Source organism: Andrena cerasifolii, chromosome 10 (assembly GCF_050908995.1).
Source record: "Andrena cerasifolii isolate SP2316 chromosome 10, iyAndCera1_principal, whole genome shotgun sequence".
NCBI lineage: Eukaryota > Metazoa > Arthropoda > Insecta > Hymenoptera > Andrenidae > Andrena > Andrena cerasifolii.
Genome location: NC_135127.1, coordinates 12,568,077 through 12,585,911, shown reverse-complemented (window position 1 = coordinate 12,585,911; position 17,835 = coordinate 12,568,077). Strand labels below are relative to the sequence as shown.

General features: G+C 50.9%; 1 protein-coding gene across 3 annotated transcripts in view; it reads left to right on the top strand.

Annotated features, from left to right (window-relative positions):
- Positions 1-17,835, top strand: part of Cpx (synaptic transmission protein complexin) — a 182,698-nt gene that overhangs the window by 61,855 nt on the left and 103,008 nt on the right. For 2 of the 3 annotated variants that reach the window (XM_076821213.1, XM_076821214.1), the window contains one exon: positions 5,505-5,604. In XM_076821213.1, the coding sequence (XP_076677328.1) occupies positions 5,550-5,604 (55 nt within the window). In that variant the 5' untranslated portion in view covers positions 5,505-5,549. Of the gene's footprint in view, positions 1-2,549; positions 2,571-5,504; positions 5,605-17,835 lie in introns of those variants that run through there. The other variant, XM_076821215.1, reaches the window with a different exon arrangement.

Below are 17,835 nucleotides of genomic sequence, written 5' to 3'. Positions count from 1 at the left end.
TCGTCACTCTACCCCATTGCTCGAAATAATCGTTCGATTGTCTCCGACGCTTCCCAGACAAGAACCCAAGGCTACAGGGAAACAGCTGACTCGCGATGTCTTTCTCACCCGCTACTCTCTCAGTTCCAGTCCATTTTTAGAAGACTCGCGTATCCCCCGCAGTTATTTTCAGGATCTCGATCGCTCGAGCTCCGGTTTTAGAGGCTCCCCTTCCGGTGAGGTGGAACCTTGACGAAAGGATAGCCCCTCGACGACAGGAGTATGTAACGCGGCTAACCGCGGGGAGGAAAGCATTCGGAGGCAATCGCCGAAATCCGAGTCCCTCCCTGACCATCGAACTTCTCCATTAGCAGCGTCTCTGCTCGCCGAAGAATCCAGCACTTGCGTTAACGAGAGAGGAAACCCTCGGCTGGGAATCATGGAAGAAATCCGCGCCAAGAGGTCTTGTACCGATAAAGCGGCCTCAGCCAGCGTCCACCGCGAGAGATCCTCGATTACACGCGCAAGCACTCGGCCTGGGCTTGCTGTTCCCAGCGAGGGTGGGCTCGCGACAAACCTCCGCGTTCCTTTCCACCTTCTGTCCTCTCTGCTCCCTCTGCTCTCGTGTTAAGGAGCTATCGAACACCAAACAGCTCCCTTTCGGCGATCTTAATTTCGCGAGGACCTCGGCCGCCCGACCGTCACGTTCGACCCCGTTTACCTCGCGCAGCTGCGATCACGTAGCAGCGGCTCCTCCGAACCAACGGCCGCCATTTCGCCAAGTTTGCCGGGATTCCGAGGAGAGGATCGAGGACGCAGTCGTCTCCGGAATGCCGGCAATAATCGCGTTTATGGCGCGATTCGGTGAATTTCTAGTTTCGTTAATTGAACCCCGTTTCGACCCTCGACCGGCTAATGGAATTCTTTCCTCGTGGCTCCACCAGCAATTTCATCTGGAACACGATGAATTCCCTAACATGTTCGCTCTCCACCGCGAAACCGTACTTTTCATTGCTTTTCGAGAAGGCGAAGAGGAGTTACAGAATGTAAAAAGCATGAGAACAAGTGAAACGGGAATGACAGTAAATTCAGTGGATTTTATTTTCGATCGTATGGAGGAGCAGATGCGCAGCACAGAAAGTTTTAACAGTCTTTTCCCGCGACAGAACGACCAAACAGTCAAACACCCCTGGAAAGTAAGCCTCGGGGCAACGACAACTCGAGGAGGCCGAAAAACCAGCGGCTCGTTAGGCGGTGCGCGAGAAAGAACGGTAACGACGATGGAAATCGCCGGGAAGGAGGGCGCAATAATTAACCCCGGCTAAATGGAGATCCGGTGATATCCGTTTGAACCCTTTCTTTCCACGACGACACTTTGCAGCGCCAGAGGCGAGATTTTCGTTACGGCCGAACGCCAAATCCGCGTGTCTCTGCTCTATTTAATTAGTGCACCAGGCATCGAGGAGCAAGGATGCCCCGAGGTGGTCGCTGCTCTAACGAGGCGGCCGGGCCGTCTCCTCTCTCCTCCGAAGAGTCCTTCACAATCTTCTCCACTCGAAAGCTCCTCCTTCGCGCGGAATTACGCCGCGTTTCCTGGCTCGCTGAGGAACGGAAACTTTACCTCGGCTGCTGTGCCGTTGGCCTCGCCACCGATCAAACGATTCCTCAACAAGACTGTTGAAAAAATTCAGAGCACTTTTTAGAACGATAAGGTATTTAGGATGTAAATCAAGGAACGCTCGTATTTTGATTTCGCTGGTATTATGCCTATACTGTTGGGTTAATAATGAAATAGGTACATATATATTCTTGAGTTCGTTATAATAGAGATGTAGTACATATAGTTCTCTCGGCCTACCGCCCAGCAATACTTCTCTGGCAACAACGCGAGCCTACTACAAATCGCGTAATATAACTTTGCCTCCGAGCGGTCACTCAGTAGGGCCTACTCGATGGCCGTTCGGAGGCAAAGTTATATTGCGCGATCTATACAATACTTATTAGGTATCTATTAGAGGAGACGAATTATTTCGACACCGTACATATGTAGCTCCATTTGAGCGAGATATGTGAAGTTTGTTGTTCAATTCTTTACTACGGTCCAGCGTACGTCTGTGTACCTTGACGTTAACAATCTTTGTTTAACCGTTTTCGTTTATATGGAGAAACAGTAAATAGTTTTGATACATCCAAATTGATCGTCCAAATAACATTTTTTCAATCAGTTTGTATGTATTTTCTCAAGTTTTAGCTTACTATATATTAAAGAGGAAGGACCAAAGTATATTTTGGCATATTTGTTGGTAAGTAAGTAATGCAAACAAAAATTAAAAAAATTGAAAACTGAAGACCGTATCAACTAGCCCCGGTCTCCCCTACATTCGGCGGCGCGACGTGTTATCATAACAGTAAGGCATCGCTCGGTCGCGGCCGCACTTCGGAGAGGGGAGAACATTTTAATGACCTTACGTGTCAGTCAACCCATAGCCGCGGAACCGCGAGCGTCTTTCTCGTTATAATATCTGTGTTGTAAGTGACGAAATTCATCGCGAATCCGTCCCATTGGAAGTCAGCTCGACAATGGATCTCAGGTAAGCTTCTCGAATTCACTATGAACCAAATTGCTCCAGCAGACTTTCAAGAACGACAAATATTATTCTTACTCCGCGTGGCTGTTTATCGAGCGTTAAAACGAGTAGAACATGATACCGCGGGAAAGAATAAACTCGAGGATCTCGGTGGCCTTGTTTCGTGCGCCGACGGCTTCGAGACCCTTCCGGTTTGTTTTCCGTCGATTTCCCGTCTCGCGTTGCCATCGTCCGCTGCAAGCTCGTTTTACGCGGGTGTAGAATTTCCGTGGCGTGCGATTTCTTTGCTCGTGGCGACCTGGCGACGACTTCACCCGTCACTCGACACCCTTCCGTGGAATCGATCCAGTCGGTGGAAATCGCGCGAGGGAAAAGCGCGCGTCGTCCAAAGAAACTTGGAATGTTTGGTGCGAGATATTCGAGGAACGACAAGGAACGTCACTCGACGTCGCTCGTCGGACGAGAAGTCAGCGAGGAAGGCTTGATCGTCGGTTGAAGGCAGAAAACCGGGGAGGAAGAAGCGGGTCGCTTGCATATGGATAAGCGAGAGCGTGTTTTAAGCTCGTCGGGATTAGAGCGTCGATCGAAAAACTCGGCGAGGAACTTCCGGTAGCTTGAGGATTCCTCCGATGCGATGGGGGGAAAAACACGTAATATCCTGGGAAGCGAGCCTCATTTCGTCCATTGTCGCCGGGATAAAGTTGTCGCGCGTCGGTGGAAAATCACGGGGTGGGCGCCCGTGCCACGCGGGGGATGAAAGCAGAGAGGAGAGGAGTGGAGAGAGGAGAGGGGGAGAGGCGCCGAGACGTCTCGACGCCGGTTTACCGCCGGTTTATCGGCGTCGTCTTTTCGCAGCCGCCCCGCTTCTCGTCGCCACCGGTGCCTCCTCTTCTCTCTGCCTCTCCCTTTGCTCCGACGCTTTCCTATTTCTCTATTGATCCCTTCTGCTCCCTGTCTTCGGCTGGACCACTACAGTCCTCTCTGCCCCAGCCGTTTCGGCGTTAGACGCCAGATAAGCGACGCTGATGGACCCGGCGTCTGTCCATAAGCGATCAACAGAGACGGCCTTGGTTCGTGGAAAAGTTAGCAAGTTTCTTCATCCGTTTTCTTCAGTCCGAGCTAAAGTCATTGCTGTGTAAGAAAGGGGCCGCGACTTTACGGGGATGTTTGTTCGAGTTACGGTGACTGGGCTAAATGGGTTAGAAAGTTCAGTCGAATGAGCGTCGGGGTTGGAATGCTTTAAAGAAGGAGTCCAAAGCGTATTGCGGTAAGGACGAAGGACAGCCCGCAAGTTTCTCCCTGGGTTTCAGGGGCAAGCCGCGGCAACCTGGTCGCGAAGAGGAAATTGCACAATTACCGCCGCGATTTGCGACAAAACAACAAGCTGGCTTCCGTTCGCCTAACAATTCCATTTCCCCCTTACCAGGGCCAAGGTATTAACGTATCCTCGGCGAGAAAATGAAATTCCTGTCGCGGGGTTGCAGCGCGTGCACCCGCGACACGTACGGTGCGATACAGCGAACCGCGTGCACTAGGAAACACGAGATTTAATTAGAAATTCGCCAGGCAAAATTCGTGCTAATGTTAATTCGATAGACCCTGCGCCACTATAACGCTTTTCTGCTTCTCCATCTTGCCACGAACGAGAGAGAACTTTGTTTGCTCTCGAATCAGAAAATCGAACGGTCATACGGTAATGCCATCAGAATTCATCGATTCCTCCTGCTGCAACTCGAACCTGGTAATGCAATGTTTACCCCCGCTGTTTGAACCGTGTTCTTGACAGTCTAATGCGCGACGCGGAGCCGGAACTACACGGGGTTTCATCAGGGCAACCTACAGCTGCGCGGTGAATTATTCAGCGTGCTGTCGTGGCAGTTTTCGAGCCGGCGAACATCATCTTCGATGCTGCGTTCGCGTGCTTCTTTCCGTCGCATTTTTGTGGCGCGCGAAACATGGGGCTAGCTTCCATTGGAGCGTCGCGACGCCCATGCTCGCGCGAACGCGTCGCGAGATTAAAATACTGCTCATCGTCGTCGGATCAAGGACGTCGCGCTCGTCCCTCGGGAGGCGTATTTCATTTTCATACCGAACCACCGACCGAAAAACGCTCGAGAAGGTCCACGGACGAGCAGGAAGAGAGAATGAAACGTGGCTGAGATGCGGGAAACGCTCGAGCCTCGAGTAATATTTCAAGGAAAGGTCCCCCCTCGACGACGATTAGTCGAACCTTCGTATGGCTTTCGGAATGCATAAGATATTGGTCGAAATAAAAGTTACTTGGCGCGACACTGGCGAGGAACGTAGCGAAAACGGGGAGACAGAAATGAAATGAAAACAGTCCAAGGGCCGCTGCCGTAAGGGGAGACGCGATGGAAGAAACGCACAAATATAAGATTCTTCTTCTTGTTTTCAAAGTTCCGCTCGAGTTGAGCGAATTAGCCCGACACGCCGCGTCACTGTTTTCCTCAGTGGCGATTTCACGCGATAAAGAACGCCTTGGTCGAACGAAATATTTTCGTCGTTTTATCGGGGCATTTGGTCGAATCGCTTTATCGAAAAGCCGATTCGCATTCGCCGCTTCGTTTGCTCTAATAAACCGCGGCGTCGAATTGCCGCGGATGCGCGCGCAAAAACGCTACTTGCCCGGGGAAATGGTTGCAGAGGGCTGGCGTATATACGCGGCCACTTCGGATAACTTCAAATCGGATCGAACGCGGTATTACTTTTCATGACGTCATAAAACGAATTTACGAGGTGGAAACCGTATAACGTTATTATCCGAAATGGTTTTTTCTTCGACCAAAGAGATTTACAGACAGCCGTGTAAAAGTCATGCGACGACGTCGAATCGCGCCGACTTTCGAGCAGAGATGACAATTTACGCGTCAGATTTCTCCGCCAAACGAGAAGCTAACCAACATGAATTGCTTTCAGGTTGACGGAAGTTTGGTCCCCGTGCGGTAAGCAGCCAGCACCAAGATGGCAGCGTTCGTGGCCAAGCAGATGGTCGGGAGCAAGCTGAACGCTGTGAAAGGTGAGCGCCTTGTACTCGCTTTCTTAAAAATCCCAACCCCATGATCCTCAAAGAAGCCCAAAATTTTGGCCGATATGCTCGACAAACTTTCGACTTGTTTGCGGGACAGAGGATCCTTTTCATCTATTTCGGTATGCCTATTACGCTGTACGATGCACGTACTCCTATCGATGTCTTAGCTATAGTACTACGGCGGAAGCCTTTCCACGTAACGAAATCGTTCAATAATTCAAATACACCTGACCAAGCCGCCCAAAGGTTCGATACATCATAACCGTGATGCACGAATACACGCCGAGCGTGCAGTTCGGCGCGGCTTCCGGGGATAGGAGATTCTTGCGAAATAACCTGGACGGCGATAAAGGGGATAGGATTGGAGAGAGATCGGGCCAAAGGCCGGCAATTTTTGCGTAACACGTCCGAATGTAATTGCAGCCGGTGGGCTGACAGGCAATTTACTAATTCTCGAACCGGCACCGTCGATCTTTGCTCACCGCGGCCGAGAAAACGAATTAACGAAGGCCGTTTCATTCCGGCGCTATCGACCGACAAGGGTATAGGTATCCGATCGGGAACGAGCGCGAAACAAATTCGCGACGAGTCACGTCTCGGCGAAACGTACACCGACGTACACAGGGCGGCGATAGGAATTCTAGAGGTTGATCCTTCGACAGCCCTTTCCCGCTCCTATTCCGAGGCGCTTCCTCCGCGTAGAATAATTGGCGCGTCGCTAGAAACAGTGTTTATCGTTACGGGGAAACTTTGTTCCTCGAGGATGCCCTGGTCGCTCGATCATCCGACGGAGTTTAATCCCGCGAGATCGCCCGATTGAATCGAGAAAGGAATCCGAGACCGACGGTCCAGGTATTTCGATTAGCGAGACTCGATCCGACCGTAAGTTGCAGCAACTATCGACCGTCTTTCAGGAGCATTCCTCTCGCCAATTGGCAAGAATCCTCTCGCGCTCGTTCCGCGGAAAGTTGAATTCGTTTCGATGATAGGAAAACAGTACGAGCCGTCCGTGATTGTACTCGTATAATTCGAGTAATAAAACCGCAGTCATCCTGCGCGTAAGCAATGTTTGCGTCGTTAAGCAACCGATACGAATTAATGACGCGAGACGGGAGCTCGGAAAATGGCTTTTCATCGTATCGGTCGCGAGAGGAAAGCACCGTTACACCGTGTCTTAATACATTTCTTGGGGAGTAAGAGGAGGAAGATCGGTCTTTCTGCCGGTAATTTTGCTCGCGAATTAAGATTGATCGGTCGCGCGAGCCAGGGAGGAAGAAAGCAGTAGGCGAAATGACGAAGCAGCGTTGGTTGTAGGAAAACATTCTTCACACCCCCCGACTTCTGTGCTACCCCCATATATTTTTATTCTATCGATCAGAAGTTAAAAGAATCTTTCCTTAGCGCGACGTCGATGCGACGGATAACACTCGAAATAGAATCTGCGCCAGTGTCTCACCCTTTAATGCTGTACACGTAACTGTGTCAGCGGCGTATAAAAAGCTCGGCCACGAAGCAGCGCGGACAGACCCGTTAATAAACTCGATAAACGTGGCTCGCCTCCCGACGTTTTCGATTACACGGAATAACGTGTTCCATTAAACTTGCGTGCTATTTACCACCAGCACTAATCGCCTGGGTAATAAACGAGTTGCCCGTAGTTGCAGCTCACAGTCACCGCGAAAGTATGTCTGAACATTCCTATAGCGAGGTCCGCGGTGCCATCAGGATCGCCGAATTTTCTCGATTCCACTGAAAACTGATGCCCCTCGATAGAGTGTCGTCGAGGGACACGGAGCTCTCTAAAACTCGACGGTATAACATTCGGTTTCCAGTTAATTATATGATTCGCGTGGAACTTTGCCGAACGGCTGGTCAGTCGGTTGATAACCGACCGCGAGCAGCCGCGAATCAAATTGCTATCAAACCAAATTGAAACGCGTAATTGAATCAAACTGCATTTAGTCGTCGACGTGGCTGGCGAATGCAATTTGCGACTGCACACCGTCCCTTTGTCCGCGAGTGCTGGTTCTAGAAGAGATTTCCTAGACGATCGGATAAGTAAAAGAGTGTTGTCGACCTCCCCTGCTCTGCCGGACACTTAATCATTGTTATTCAAGTTACAATTACGGTGAGCCAGTTAGAGTGGAAATTGAGGAGGATCAGTCGCGAGCAATGGGTGGACGCGTCGCCGGCTGGCTCGTCGACTTGCAGGCAGCTTGAACGATGGCCCGCAATAAAACTTGTGTCATTAAGGGAAAGTTTCAGTCTCCGCGAACGCCACCAGCACGAGAACTAACCGCATCGCGGGGAATCCGTGTAATGGGAAACGGGGACCTTCGTCAAGCTCCGGAGCCTCGATCTCGAATCTTTCTTCAGGCCAACCTTAACTCACTTGGACACAATCAATCCATCCTCCCCCATCGCGGCCTCCCCAGACCCCACGTCCCTCTCCTGCGACTTCTTCTACGTCTTTTCGGGGTCGTTCGTTCCCCTGATGTCCTCCATTATGTACATTGGCCGAGAAATCCGTCCCCCGGTTCCGCACTCGATCGTTCTGGCTCCTCGAGTTTGAGGACACGGCGTTCCCGATGTAACTTTCAAATGGCCCTCGATTTCTCAGGTGTTCTTGCCACTGGAACGGTTTGTCGTCGCGTCGTTCACGGCTTCCTGCGATTTGTCGGAATTTACAGCGACGGGCGAGCGTTAAAGTTTACACTGGGCTCCTGGATTGGACGTTCTAGTTGGAAATAAATCGCAGCTGGATAGCTGGATCGAACGTGCGATCGCGAGTAGTATTGCATCGAAGCAGAAGCAGTTCCCACGGGAACGACGCGGGACCCGTGTAAGGAACAAAAGACAGGTGAACACCGAAATCGTGTTCCGAGCAATTATCACGACGGTTTGGTGTTTGACCGTTGCGATGCACAGCAATCGCGGAAGAAGAGAAGTCGGAAGTTCCGAGAGTCGGAAACCGGCGGTTTGTTCGCGGATGGGCAACGAGGTTTTAGCGGGAAATGCGGTGGGAAAGTTTCGCGGAGCACTCGAAGGGTGGACGAATCGAATGGCAATTAGTTTGGGATGACCTGGATGCGTGTCTGTTTTGACCTCTCACCCTAAACTTCTCCTTAGCAAGCAAAAGGGTTGGACGAATGTGGGGAAGCAAAAGAAAGGCGTCACTGATTCATCTCTCTGGCTTTATGTACGACAGGGACAAGATAGAAGATCAGGCAAGGGAGAAAGGGAGGGTGATCGAGGGTAGGAAGAGGGTAAGCAGTGCACGGAGCTCGATCGAAAGCGACGGCGACCGCTAAACGAAAACCCTACGGGAGGTTTTGCTAACCGAGTTGCATTTATAACTTGGAATTCAGCCCACCTAGCTTGCCACCTCGTTCGCCTTTCGCCCCTCCTGTCCTTTAGCATTCGGGCTGCTGCAGGTTTTTCCTCGGCCAGCTGGTTAATTGAAATCCCGCCGATCGATCGACCACGACCTACGGCACTGTGCGGTCGCTCGCTGCAAGTCAACCGAATGGCTTTGCCCCTTCGACGTGCTTCGTAACACTGGTTGTTACACGTTCCTTGCCCGATTAGCTTCGTTTCGCCTCGTTAGCGCGCGTAGTTTCAATTCGACGCGTCAGAACGTCAACGCTTCTGTCGTCGACTACTCCCTGGAAGACGATCGGAGAAAGCTGCGGAAAATGCTGGAAAATCTGATGTTTCTACGGAAAATCTCCCTATTTCATGGTACTCGGTGTCTTGATAGATTCAATCGGATTCGCGGATGAAAGGAGCCGAATCCCATTCGCCGCGGATTTATTCGCCGATGAGTGATACCTACGAATCTACTCGAAATCGTCGGCGTTTGAACGTCGAGGCCCTATTCGCTCATTGACCGCAATTTATGTCGGATTTGTACCTGACGAGCTACGTTTCAACAGCTTATTGGCCGCAAAATAAATGCAAAACCGTCGGGGCATTGCGATCGGTTGCGTTCAACCGAAACACGCGTGTCTGCGAGTTTAAAAGTGAACCGAAGGGGAATGAATTAACGCGGCGATTGTTAGCAGAGATTTATTGCGAATAAATAGCGGGATGGTTGTATTAAGAGGCCCGAAAGCGAGGCCGCGCGAGTGGGTAGGAGGGAGAACTGGTGATTGCGCACAAATTGCGATATTTACGGCGGTTAGATACGAAGATAATTATCTCGCGTATTATAAATCAGGGGAATGGTATGCAAATGTCGCGGGCATTGTTTCGATTCGCGTGGCGGCCGTCATTATAGATGGTTTATTCAGGCAGTTAGCGTTGCAAGCATGCCCGCAGGTCGATGCGTTTTCGGTTGGCCATCCGTTCACACTAAATTCTTCGCAAACTCGTTTGCTGGATGATTGAATTAATCCACGACTACGGATAACGAGTGTACAGCCAGTTTGCATAAGCGTGGAGTTCATCGGCGATGGTGGCCAAAAGTGGACCGAGGCTAAAGGATTAAATAATATTATGTTCGCGCGCACGAGTGTTGGACCAAGTTGGGTCCAGCTACGAAGTCCCTAATAGAGCTCAAAGGATTTACGAGGAGATTAGTCCGACTACTGCGTCAAACTTTCTCCAACCCCGAAATACAGTAAACTTCTTTCGAAGCGCTCTTCGTATCGCTCCTCTGCCACGGAAAATCTGGCAACCGGAGGATTCCACCTTTCGAACTTCGCTTAATCCTTCGGGACGGAATCTTTAAACAGAGAGCAAACTGTGTTCGCTCCAGAGAGGTTTAGCTTGTTTAAAAAGCGTCTCTAGCTAGCTAGCTAGTCGGTCGGCCACGGTTCGCGACCGCGCAGCAAACTAATTAACGAGCTATAAATTAGTCGATTGCCGGGCGTTTCGTCTGGTCAGGTTCGACATCGTTGCGTCAATTATCTCGCTGGATCCAGGATCGCGTCGAAGCTGGACCGAAGCCTGAACTATGGCCGATCTGGGCTGCGGTCGGAATTGGTCGGAGCGTAGCTGCAATACTGGTCAGCTGGATGTGCTCGCGTGGTTCGCGGCGAGCCGACAGAATGATCCCCGTGCAATTTGAATGAACTTTCGCGTTAACTCTATGTACGATGCCCCCAGCTTCCTTTTTCTCCGATCTCGCTCAGCGCGGAACAAAGACCGACGGAACAAAGGACCAACAGCGGGAGCAAAGTTTTCCACGACTTATTCCATTCGCCTCTGAATTATACCCTTGACGCTGCTGGCGACGCTCCTTCTGTCGAGCGATCGATTCGCCTCGCCTTGTCCATAGGACACGGGCAGCTTTAATTACTAGCCAGTACGGTTAAAACCCATTACGTCACGGTTTAATTACGTTTCAGTCTGTACTCGGAGAGTTGTCAGTCGATCAGTCTCCATCGATAGATGGCAATTAAAATTCATATCGAGGAGCATAGATTCCTCTCGTTGTTGACACGGTTTTCAACTGGCTCGAAGATTCACCGCTTATCGGACATCATCAGAAGCATCTACTTTCACGATATGGATTCGCTTGAATGGGACACGCGAGTGGTCTCGCATTGTTTTCCAAAGTCCATTCGTGTCAGCGACAGGGAGACAGCTGCGCCGTCATAGCTCGTTGAAGCGCCTAGGCCGGCCCTCAAATAAATCACGAGGCGCATAATTAATTGGGACGATTGTTTGTCACGCGGCGATATCGATCAACAGATCGGCGCGCTCCGTTAAATGATAAGCCCTGCCACCTCGATATCTCATTCCTCCAGGGACGAGTTTGTTGAAGGAAGCCTGCAACGCTGCTCCTTCTACGCGAACTTGATAATCAAATTATACGTACAACCTCCTATTCACTCGTTATTCACCGAAAAGAGGGGTGGCCGGCCTAGTCTTGCCCACCATTTTATAGCCACTCCGGCCAGCAGTAATTACTGCGATAAAAACCAATTTCACCGCGCCTACAGGGAGCAATTTGAAAATTAGTTTCGAGAGGCTGGCTGATACGCGCTTCGACGCGGCGCGTGACACCGCGAACGATCCGCGGCGTGTTATTAAATTATCCGCCGATGGCTGCGCAAAACGAGCTGGAATAATTAAACGTCACTCACTGGCCTCGGTAGATCATCGGGCAAATATAAAACAAATAGAAATGGCGGTCCAATAACGCGCACGCAAATCGACCGCCGCCCAGCAATTCAGTCCAGCGTAAACGACGCCGCGGTATTTCCGAAAATCATATCTCCAGGGTCCCGTTGCAGAATATTCAACTTTCACCGCGCTGTATACTCAGTTTGTAGCTTTCAGCAGGGATTCGCGAGGAGGGAAGTCACAGCTGACTCGGTCGAACGCAGGAATCATTCTTGCGCTGAGAAAACGTGGCTTGTCGGTAGGAGGAAGGGCGCAAAAGTTTGTGCCGAGTGAAATAATTTTGGCGACTGGGTGCATTGTGCGCCCGTGACCCTTATCTCGGGATTGTGCCGCGTTAAATAAGAACAAAAGCTGCGCTTTTGTGCCCCGGACGCTTTGTGCCACCACCGCCCCAGACTTCTGAATTAATCACGCGGATACTCCATTTGCGTGGTTTGCTCGTCCCCAAGAATTCCCGTGGATCTTCGAGCAGCCTCGTCGCTTCTTCTTTCCGCTCCTTCTTCGCGGGTGATTAGACGGGTTTTTGTTCAATTACGGGCCCAGCCAGGGGCTGAGTTCCCCGCTTTGCTCCTTCAACTGCTCGCTTGGTAATTAGAGTGTCGCTTGTTATCGCCGGAACTTCGCAATTCTTCGACTAACGACAATCTGATAGCAACTAGCTCGAAAAACTAGTGAGCCGTGTAGATTTAACATCCACCATTGCGTGTCCGTTTAATTCTGGACTCTACCCCTTTCGGATGTTTCGCGCGGACAAAGTTTTCCTATTCCCTGTCAATTCCCTTGTTCGCAAGATCTTTTTAGGACGGGCAGCGTTGTTTTCACGAATTTCTGCTGCCCCGAGGTGCGCGTATTTTTCGTTGGTTGTCTATGAAACGCAAAGTTTTCCGTTGGGGAGCGCGACTCACGGACCCGCCTTGGCGAACGGAAGCCTTACAGATTCGCAATCTGTCGTGGAAATGCTGTGGCTGCGGAGGCCGGCCTAAAAAGCCGACCCGATATTTCGAGGTCGAGTTTTTGCGGTTGGACGCGCACAGCGAACATATCGATCGAGTTTCAGGGGTGGCAGGGATAAAATGCAGGGTCGTTGTAAGGTGGTGCACGAGCTAAAAATAAACGATTGAGCGTTCCTACCACCGACCAGCGAAATACCTCGGCCGTTTTAGGTATTTCGTCGCGATTACAGTCCCCGTCGAACGAGCACAAATAATTCAAGCTCAAACACGCGGAACGACACGCAAGAATATTAGCGAAATTCGCGCCGGCAAAGCACCCGTGCTGTGCTCCGCGGAGCAGTTGGCTCTCGCAAAAATATGGCCCTCTTTGCGTCGAGCCGAGAAATATGGGCGCCAAATGAAAACCAGGGTCCCTTCAGTGGTGCAAAGTGAATGGTGGATTCTAAACGTTGCGGGGAATCGGTGACGTCAATAGTCGGGTCTTGCAATTAGTCGGGATCGTTAAAATTATAACGTGTCGTTGGAAGATATACGGCGCGATTAATTCTTCCGAGCGGCCCCTCAATTCGCCTGTCAATTCCGCGATGACGGGGAGCGCTGGTTTACGAGCTTTGGTCGTGAGAAAATTCAGTCGATTGAATTCCCCGGGTTTTCAGTTAGGATCGATGAATTACAGTCGCCGACGAGCTTCATCCGGCGCTGCAATTGACGCCGGATCAGTGTAATCTGAAATCGACGTTTGTGGAAATTATTAATTAACAGTATATGTACCTATATAAATTCGCAGCCGGATGTCTTTACGCGGATAATTTATCTGGAATTAATGAAGCATCGATTATCGACGGGGCTCTCTGTGCGTCGAGTGCGATGCCGCTCCAGGAAAACGAAAATTAATCTACTTTATTGGCACGTTACTTTGATCAAAGGGCTCTATCGCGGGTTAGGTATATCGCCCCGAGGGCAACGAAAAATTTGGCGAGTTCGCTTTATGTAGAATTCGGGGTGGAAGCTCATTGGTCAAAATGCTGCAGCTTACCCGCCACGCTCGTGGAATTTCTTCGCGAAATTACATTCCCCCGAAGCAGCCCGAGAAACGTCCCTTTAAGGCCGCCTCCGAACGAGACACGCTCCAAAGGATATCCGTTTACGTTCGCGGGCAACTTTTTGGAGGTTTCGTAAATGCGGCTCGTTCATCTTGCGACTTTAATTTCGACGAAACGCGACACGACGGCCGCCGCGGATATTGCTGTCGCGAAGACGGAAGGGGAGAATAAAACGGAACGATTCTCGTTTATAAAATCCGCGTGACACTTTCAAACGATCGGTCACACGTGCTCCGTGGGAAGGAACTCGTGAATTAACGTACGCAACACTTTCAGCTGAATTTTATTGCCGGATATTAATTACAAAGCAATAGCGCATAAAGCAGCGGAGAATGCGTACGCGGCTCTTTCTCGGTATAATTCCAGCCTAACGCACGGTCGAACGGCAAATGAGATGGCGATGGAGAGAAAAACACCGCGGCATTTCCGTAAAATTCGAGCAGTGGCTGCATTATAGGGGCCAGCGCGTTCCGCGGTATTTAATTAAATCCCCGGCTCGTGGGCAGAAAGTTCTGTCGATAGTTGGAAACAGTTAGCAACCGCGTTTACCGTCGGCCATCGGACGCTTCGCGGACACGGACGATTCACGTGGCCGTTTTCCCAGCGTCGAAACGCCGCAACGTTCCGCGAACCAATTCCATCGGGTCGACGCTATTAACCGATTGATTTTCCCTCGGTTTTCAGCTCGTCCGTGTCCAGGGAAACTTGATGTTTCCTCGAGACACGTGTCTCGCTAAGAACTGTCCCGCCAGGTACACTGAAACGTCGACGCGCGTAAGAATTGGAAAACATGTCGGCACACCCGAAAATCCCTGGCAAACCGATCGAAGAGAGGAAAAATGCACCGCGGCTCTATTATTCCCTCGCAGATATCTCGAGGTTATATTTCAAGCGGGTTCCACGGTGGCACTCTATCGCGTCACCCCTTTCTCCCTCGGCAAACCCTTTTTCTTGGCATTGTCCGCGAGAGCAACGTGTTCGGGAGCTGCGTCCTAGATACCTTTCCATCGTGGCTACAGTTTTTCCCAGACCCGTCTCGCGCGTTTGTTCGCCTGGAATTTCTCGATCCCGTTGCCAGGATAGGGACGACAGATCGGTTTCAGCAGTGTCTTCTCGCGACAATTGAAAGCCTTAATCGAAGAGCCGTTGCTCGGTTAGCTCGAGCGGTGCGAGCGCGGGGAGCGCAGCTGGGAAGCAGTAGTCGAGGTCAGCGCTTGGAGCAACGTCTCGGGTGTCCGCATTCCTGCTACATCTGTACGAATTAAGTTTTCCTCCGAGTTGCCTCGCGACTCTCGCGAGTATTTCCCCGACGTTTGGAGACGTCGATACTTGGAGCCGAGCTTCGAAAATGTTTCCGCAACTTTCCGGCGCAGAAACCGAAGCTTTCTGGGAAAAGTCATGCGGACGGAACGCGGCTGGCGAAGATTGCATGCAGAAGGGATCTCGCGGGCGACGTTTCATCTCGCGAGCTTGCAGCTTCTCCGTCATCTTCGATACCTTAAGTCCACAGCGCCGAGAGGAGGTTCAGACACGCCCATCCGAGGCTGAAGTTGCAACGAAAGCCGCGCAGTAGACGCCGACACGAGCTGGTCGAAGATGAGAGACACCAAGTCGAAAGCTCCCAGTGAGTAGTTGGAGATGTTCCTTTGCCCCCGGGGAATCGAGATTTCCGTGGATCGCTAGTTGCTTTCGTTGTCCAGACGATGGACCCTGATCAATACTCGATGCAGGGGTAACGAGACCATTTCGGGATTCACGGGAGGATTCTTTGGATACGTGCCTTCTCCGATGTAACAAATATGGAGATAATCGTAGATGAAAATTCACCAGTGTATCGGCACCACGATAAGCGTTTACAAAGTCAGCTGTAGCGGCGGAACAGTGGGCGTGATTCAAACGTTTCCGAAAGCACCCTCGATAAATACCGCTGGGATCGATTAAAACTTTGGATCAAATTCATCAACCTATTGACGATCAAAAACCCATTACACGGTTTTGGGCGTCGGTGGTGCGAGAGTCGGGAAACCGGCATCAACGAATCGCGGAGTTTATCCCGTTAATGGTCACCGCGGATTTTATCCAACGTTTGTTACACCCCGACGCCCGGTTGATTATTTTTCCAGCAGACTGAACTTTTTCAATTCGCACGCTATAATACCGGTACGAATGCGTTTTGATGTATCGGGGAGCGTGTGCGGATCGTTAACGCGGCAAGGGAATCGCCGCGCGTGCCGCGTAATTATGCTAATTGTTGGAGCTGCAATTATTCGTCGGCGTATGCGATACCGCCTGTGTAATCGATATCGATACGTCAGCGCGGGGAATTCTGGCCGTTAAACAAAGTTACAAGCTTTGCTCCGGCGTTGCGGGAAACTTGAGCGGATCCAAACTATTGTACTTACAATTAGCGGATGTGCGGCTTCGGACGAAGAATCGCGCGGTTGATAGGAAGCTCGTAACTGATTGTCAGCTCATGAAATATTTAATTAACTCGGTTAACGGAGAAATCAGTGACGCGGGCGTAACGACGGAACTCGGCTTAACTGCGCTTACGCTTGTCATAAAATTCTGCATTTTCAGATTTAATGAATTCCGTTCGTGAACGGGGATTGCTTCTCTCGCGGAGCAAAGTGAAAGGGTAATAAACGCTGCGTCAAAATCATTCCCTCGTCATACTTTCGAAGAGTAGTTAATTTTATGCAGAAGTTAAATGAATTTCATGTATGTTGTCGGAGATCGCAGTAGGGAAGTTTCTATCGTCTTTGGAACGGATTTTATCGACAGATCCGTAGTCAGACCTCGCCAAGGTCCTCCACTCCTTGTTCTAATCCCGTGGTCTCGCGGTCGATCTCTCATCGATGATCGGTCTCGTGGCTCGGGGATAACGAGGATGCCGCTTTGCAGGCACGAAAATGTCGATCGCCGCTCTTTCTCTTCCCCCTGTCTTTCTCTCTGGCTCTCTATCTCGCGCGTACGAGCACGTATACGTCGCGATTATGCTAATTGCTGCAGCTGCAATCACTCGGCGTGACAGTGTGTTTCCTGTACCCTCCTCTCTCCTCCCCCCCCCCCTCTCTCTCTCTGGGTTCAGTTGATCGATCGGCAAGGATCTGCAGATGGAAGCCGCGCTACCAACAACGACAACGCTAATTAATCGGTCGATGCTAATTCCGCCGGATAATTTGCATGGAGATATAATTGCAGACGCGAGACCGCGGGTGATTCGTAATAAAATATATAGAGCACGGCCTCCCGATGCGTTGGGTGCTGGTTGATCCATTGGCAATAACGATCGTGGAAATCGCCCCCTCAACGTTGGAAAAGTCAAGCAGCGAAATAGGGACAAGGACGCAAAGCGATCGCAGAGGTAGGGAGATAAGAATTTTCTGTCGGACAAATACGACGCGTAATCGCGAAGAATCTTGCCATAAATTATTCGTCGTGGAAATCACGTCGGCCTAAAAGCGCGCCATTATTTCGCGCATTAACGTAATTGCCGGCCACGATCGATGCGTAGCCGTATTGTCCGCTGGTGATTACCGCGAACGAACGTCCAAGCCTCTTCCCGGCGCAAGGGTCCTTCGATTATTATTCTTCGTTGGCAAGGAATGCCTGCTATTCGCCATCGCGGACTGGAAACTCTTCTTTCTAAAGTTGGAGGAGGCAGGCAAGAGGGGTTACCACGAAACTGGAAACAGAGGCTGCCACGAGATCGAGGTCGTGATCAGACCGCCAATTGCACGAGCGTGTAACCTAGGGCAACGCAGGTTTCACCGACGAGTGAACCGGAACTTCCTTTCCGCGTTCACAGGTCAGAGAGCAGGACCGAACAGCCGTGCATGCATAATCCGAATTTCCACCTCGGATCCTGATCTAACGACATGATTAATGGGGCCCATTGTCTTGAAGTAGAACACCGATTCTGGGGAAATTCGGTGACTGTGGTTAGTGTCTAGGAAGAACGGCCGAAGCCGACGAGACTCCAAGTCGGTGCTGCGTACAGAGCCCCTGCGCGAGCTGTCGCAGGTGAA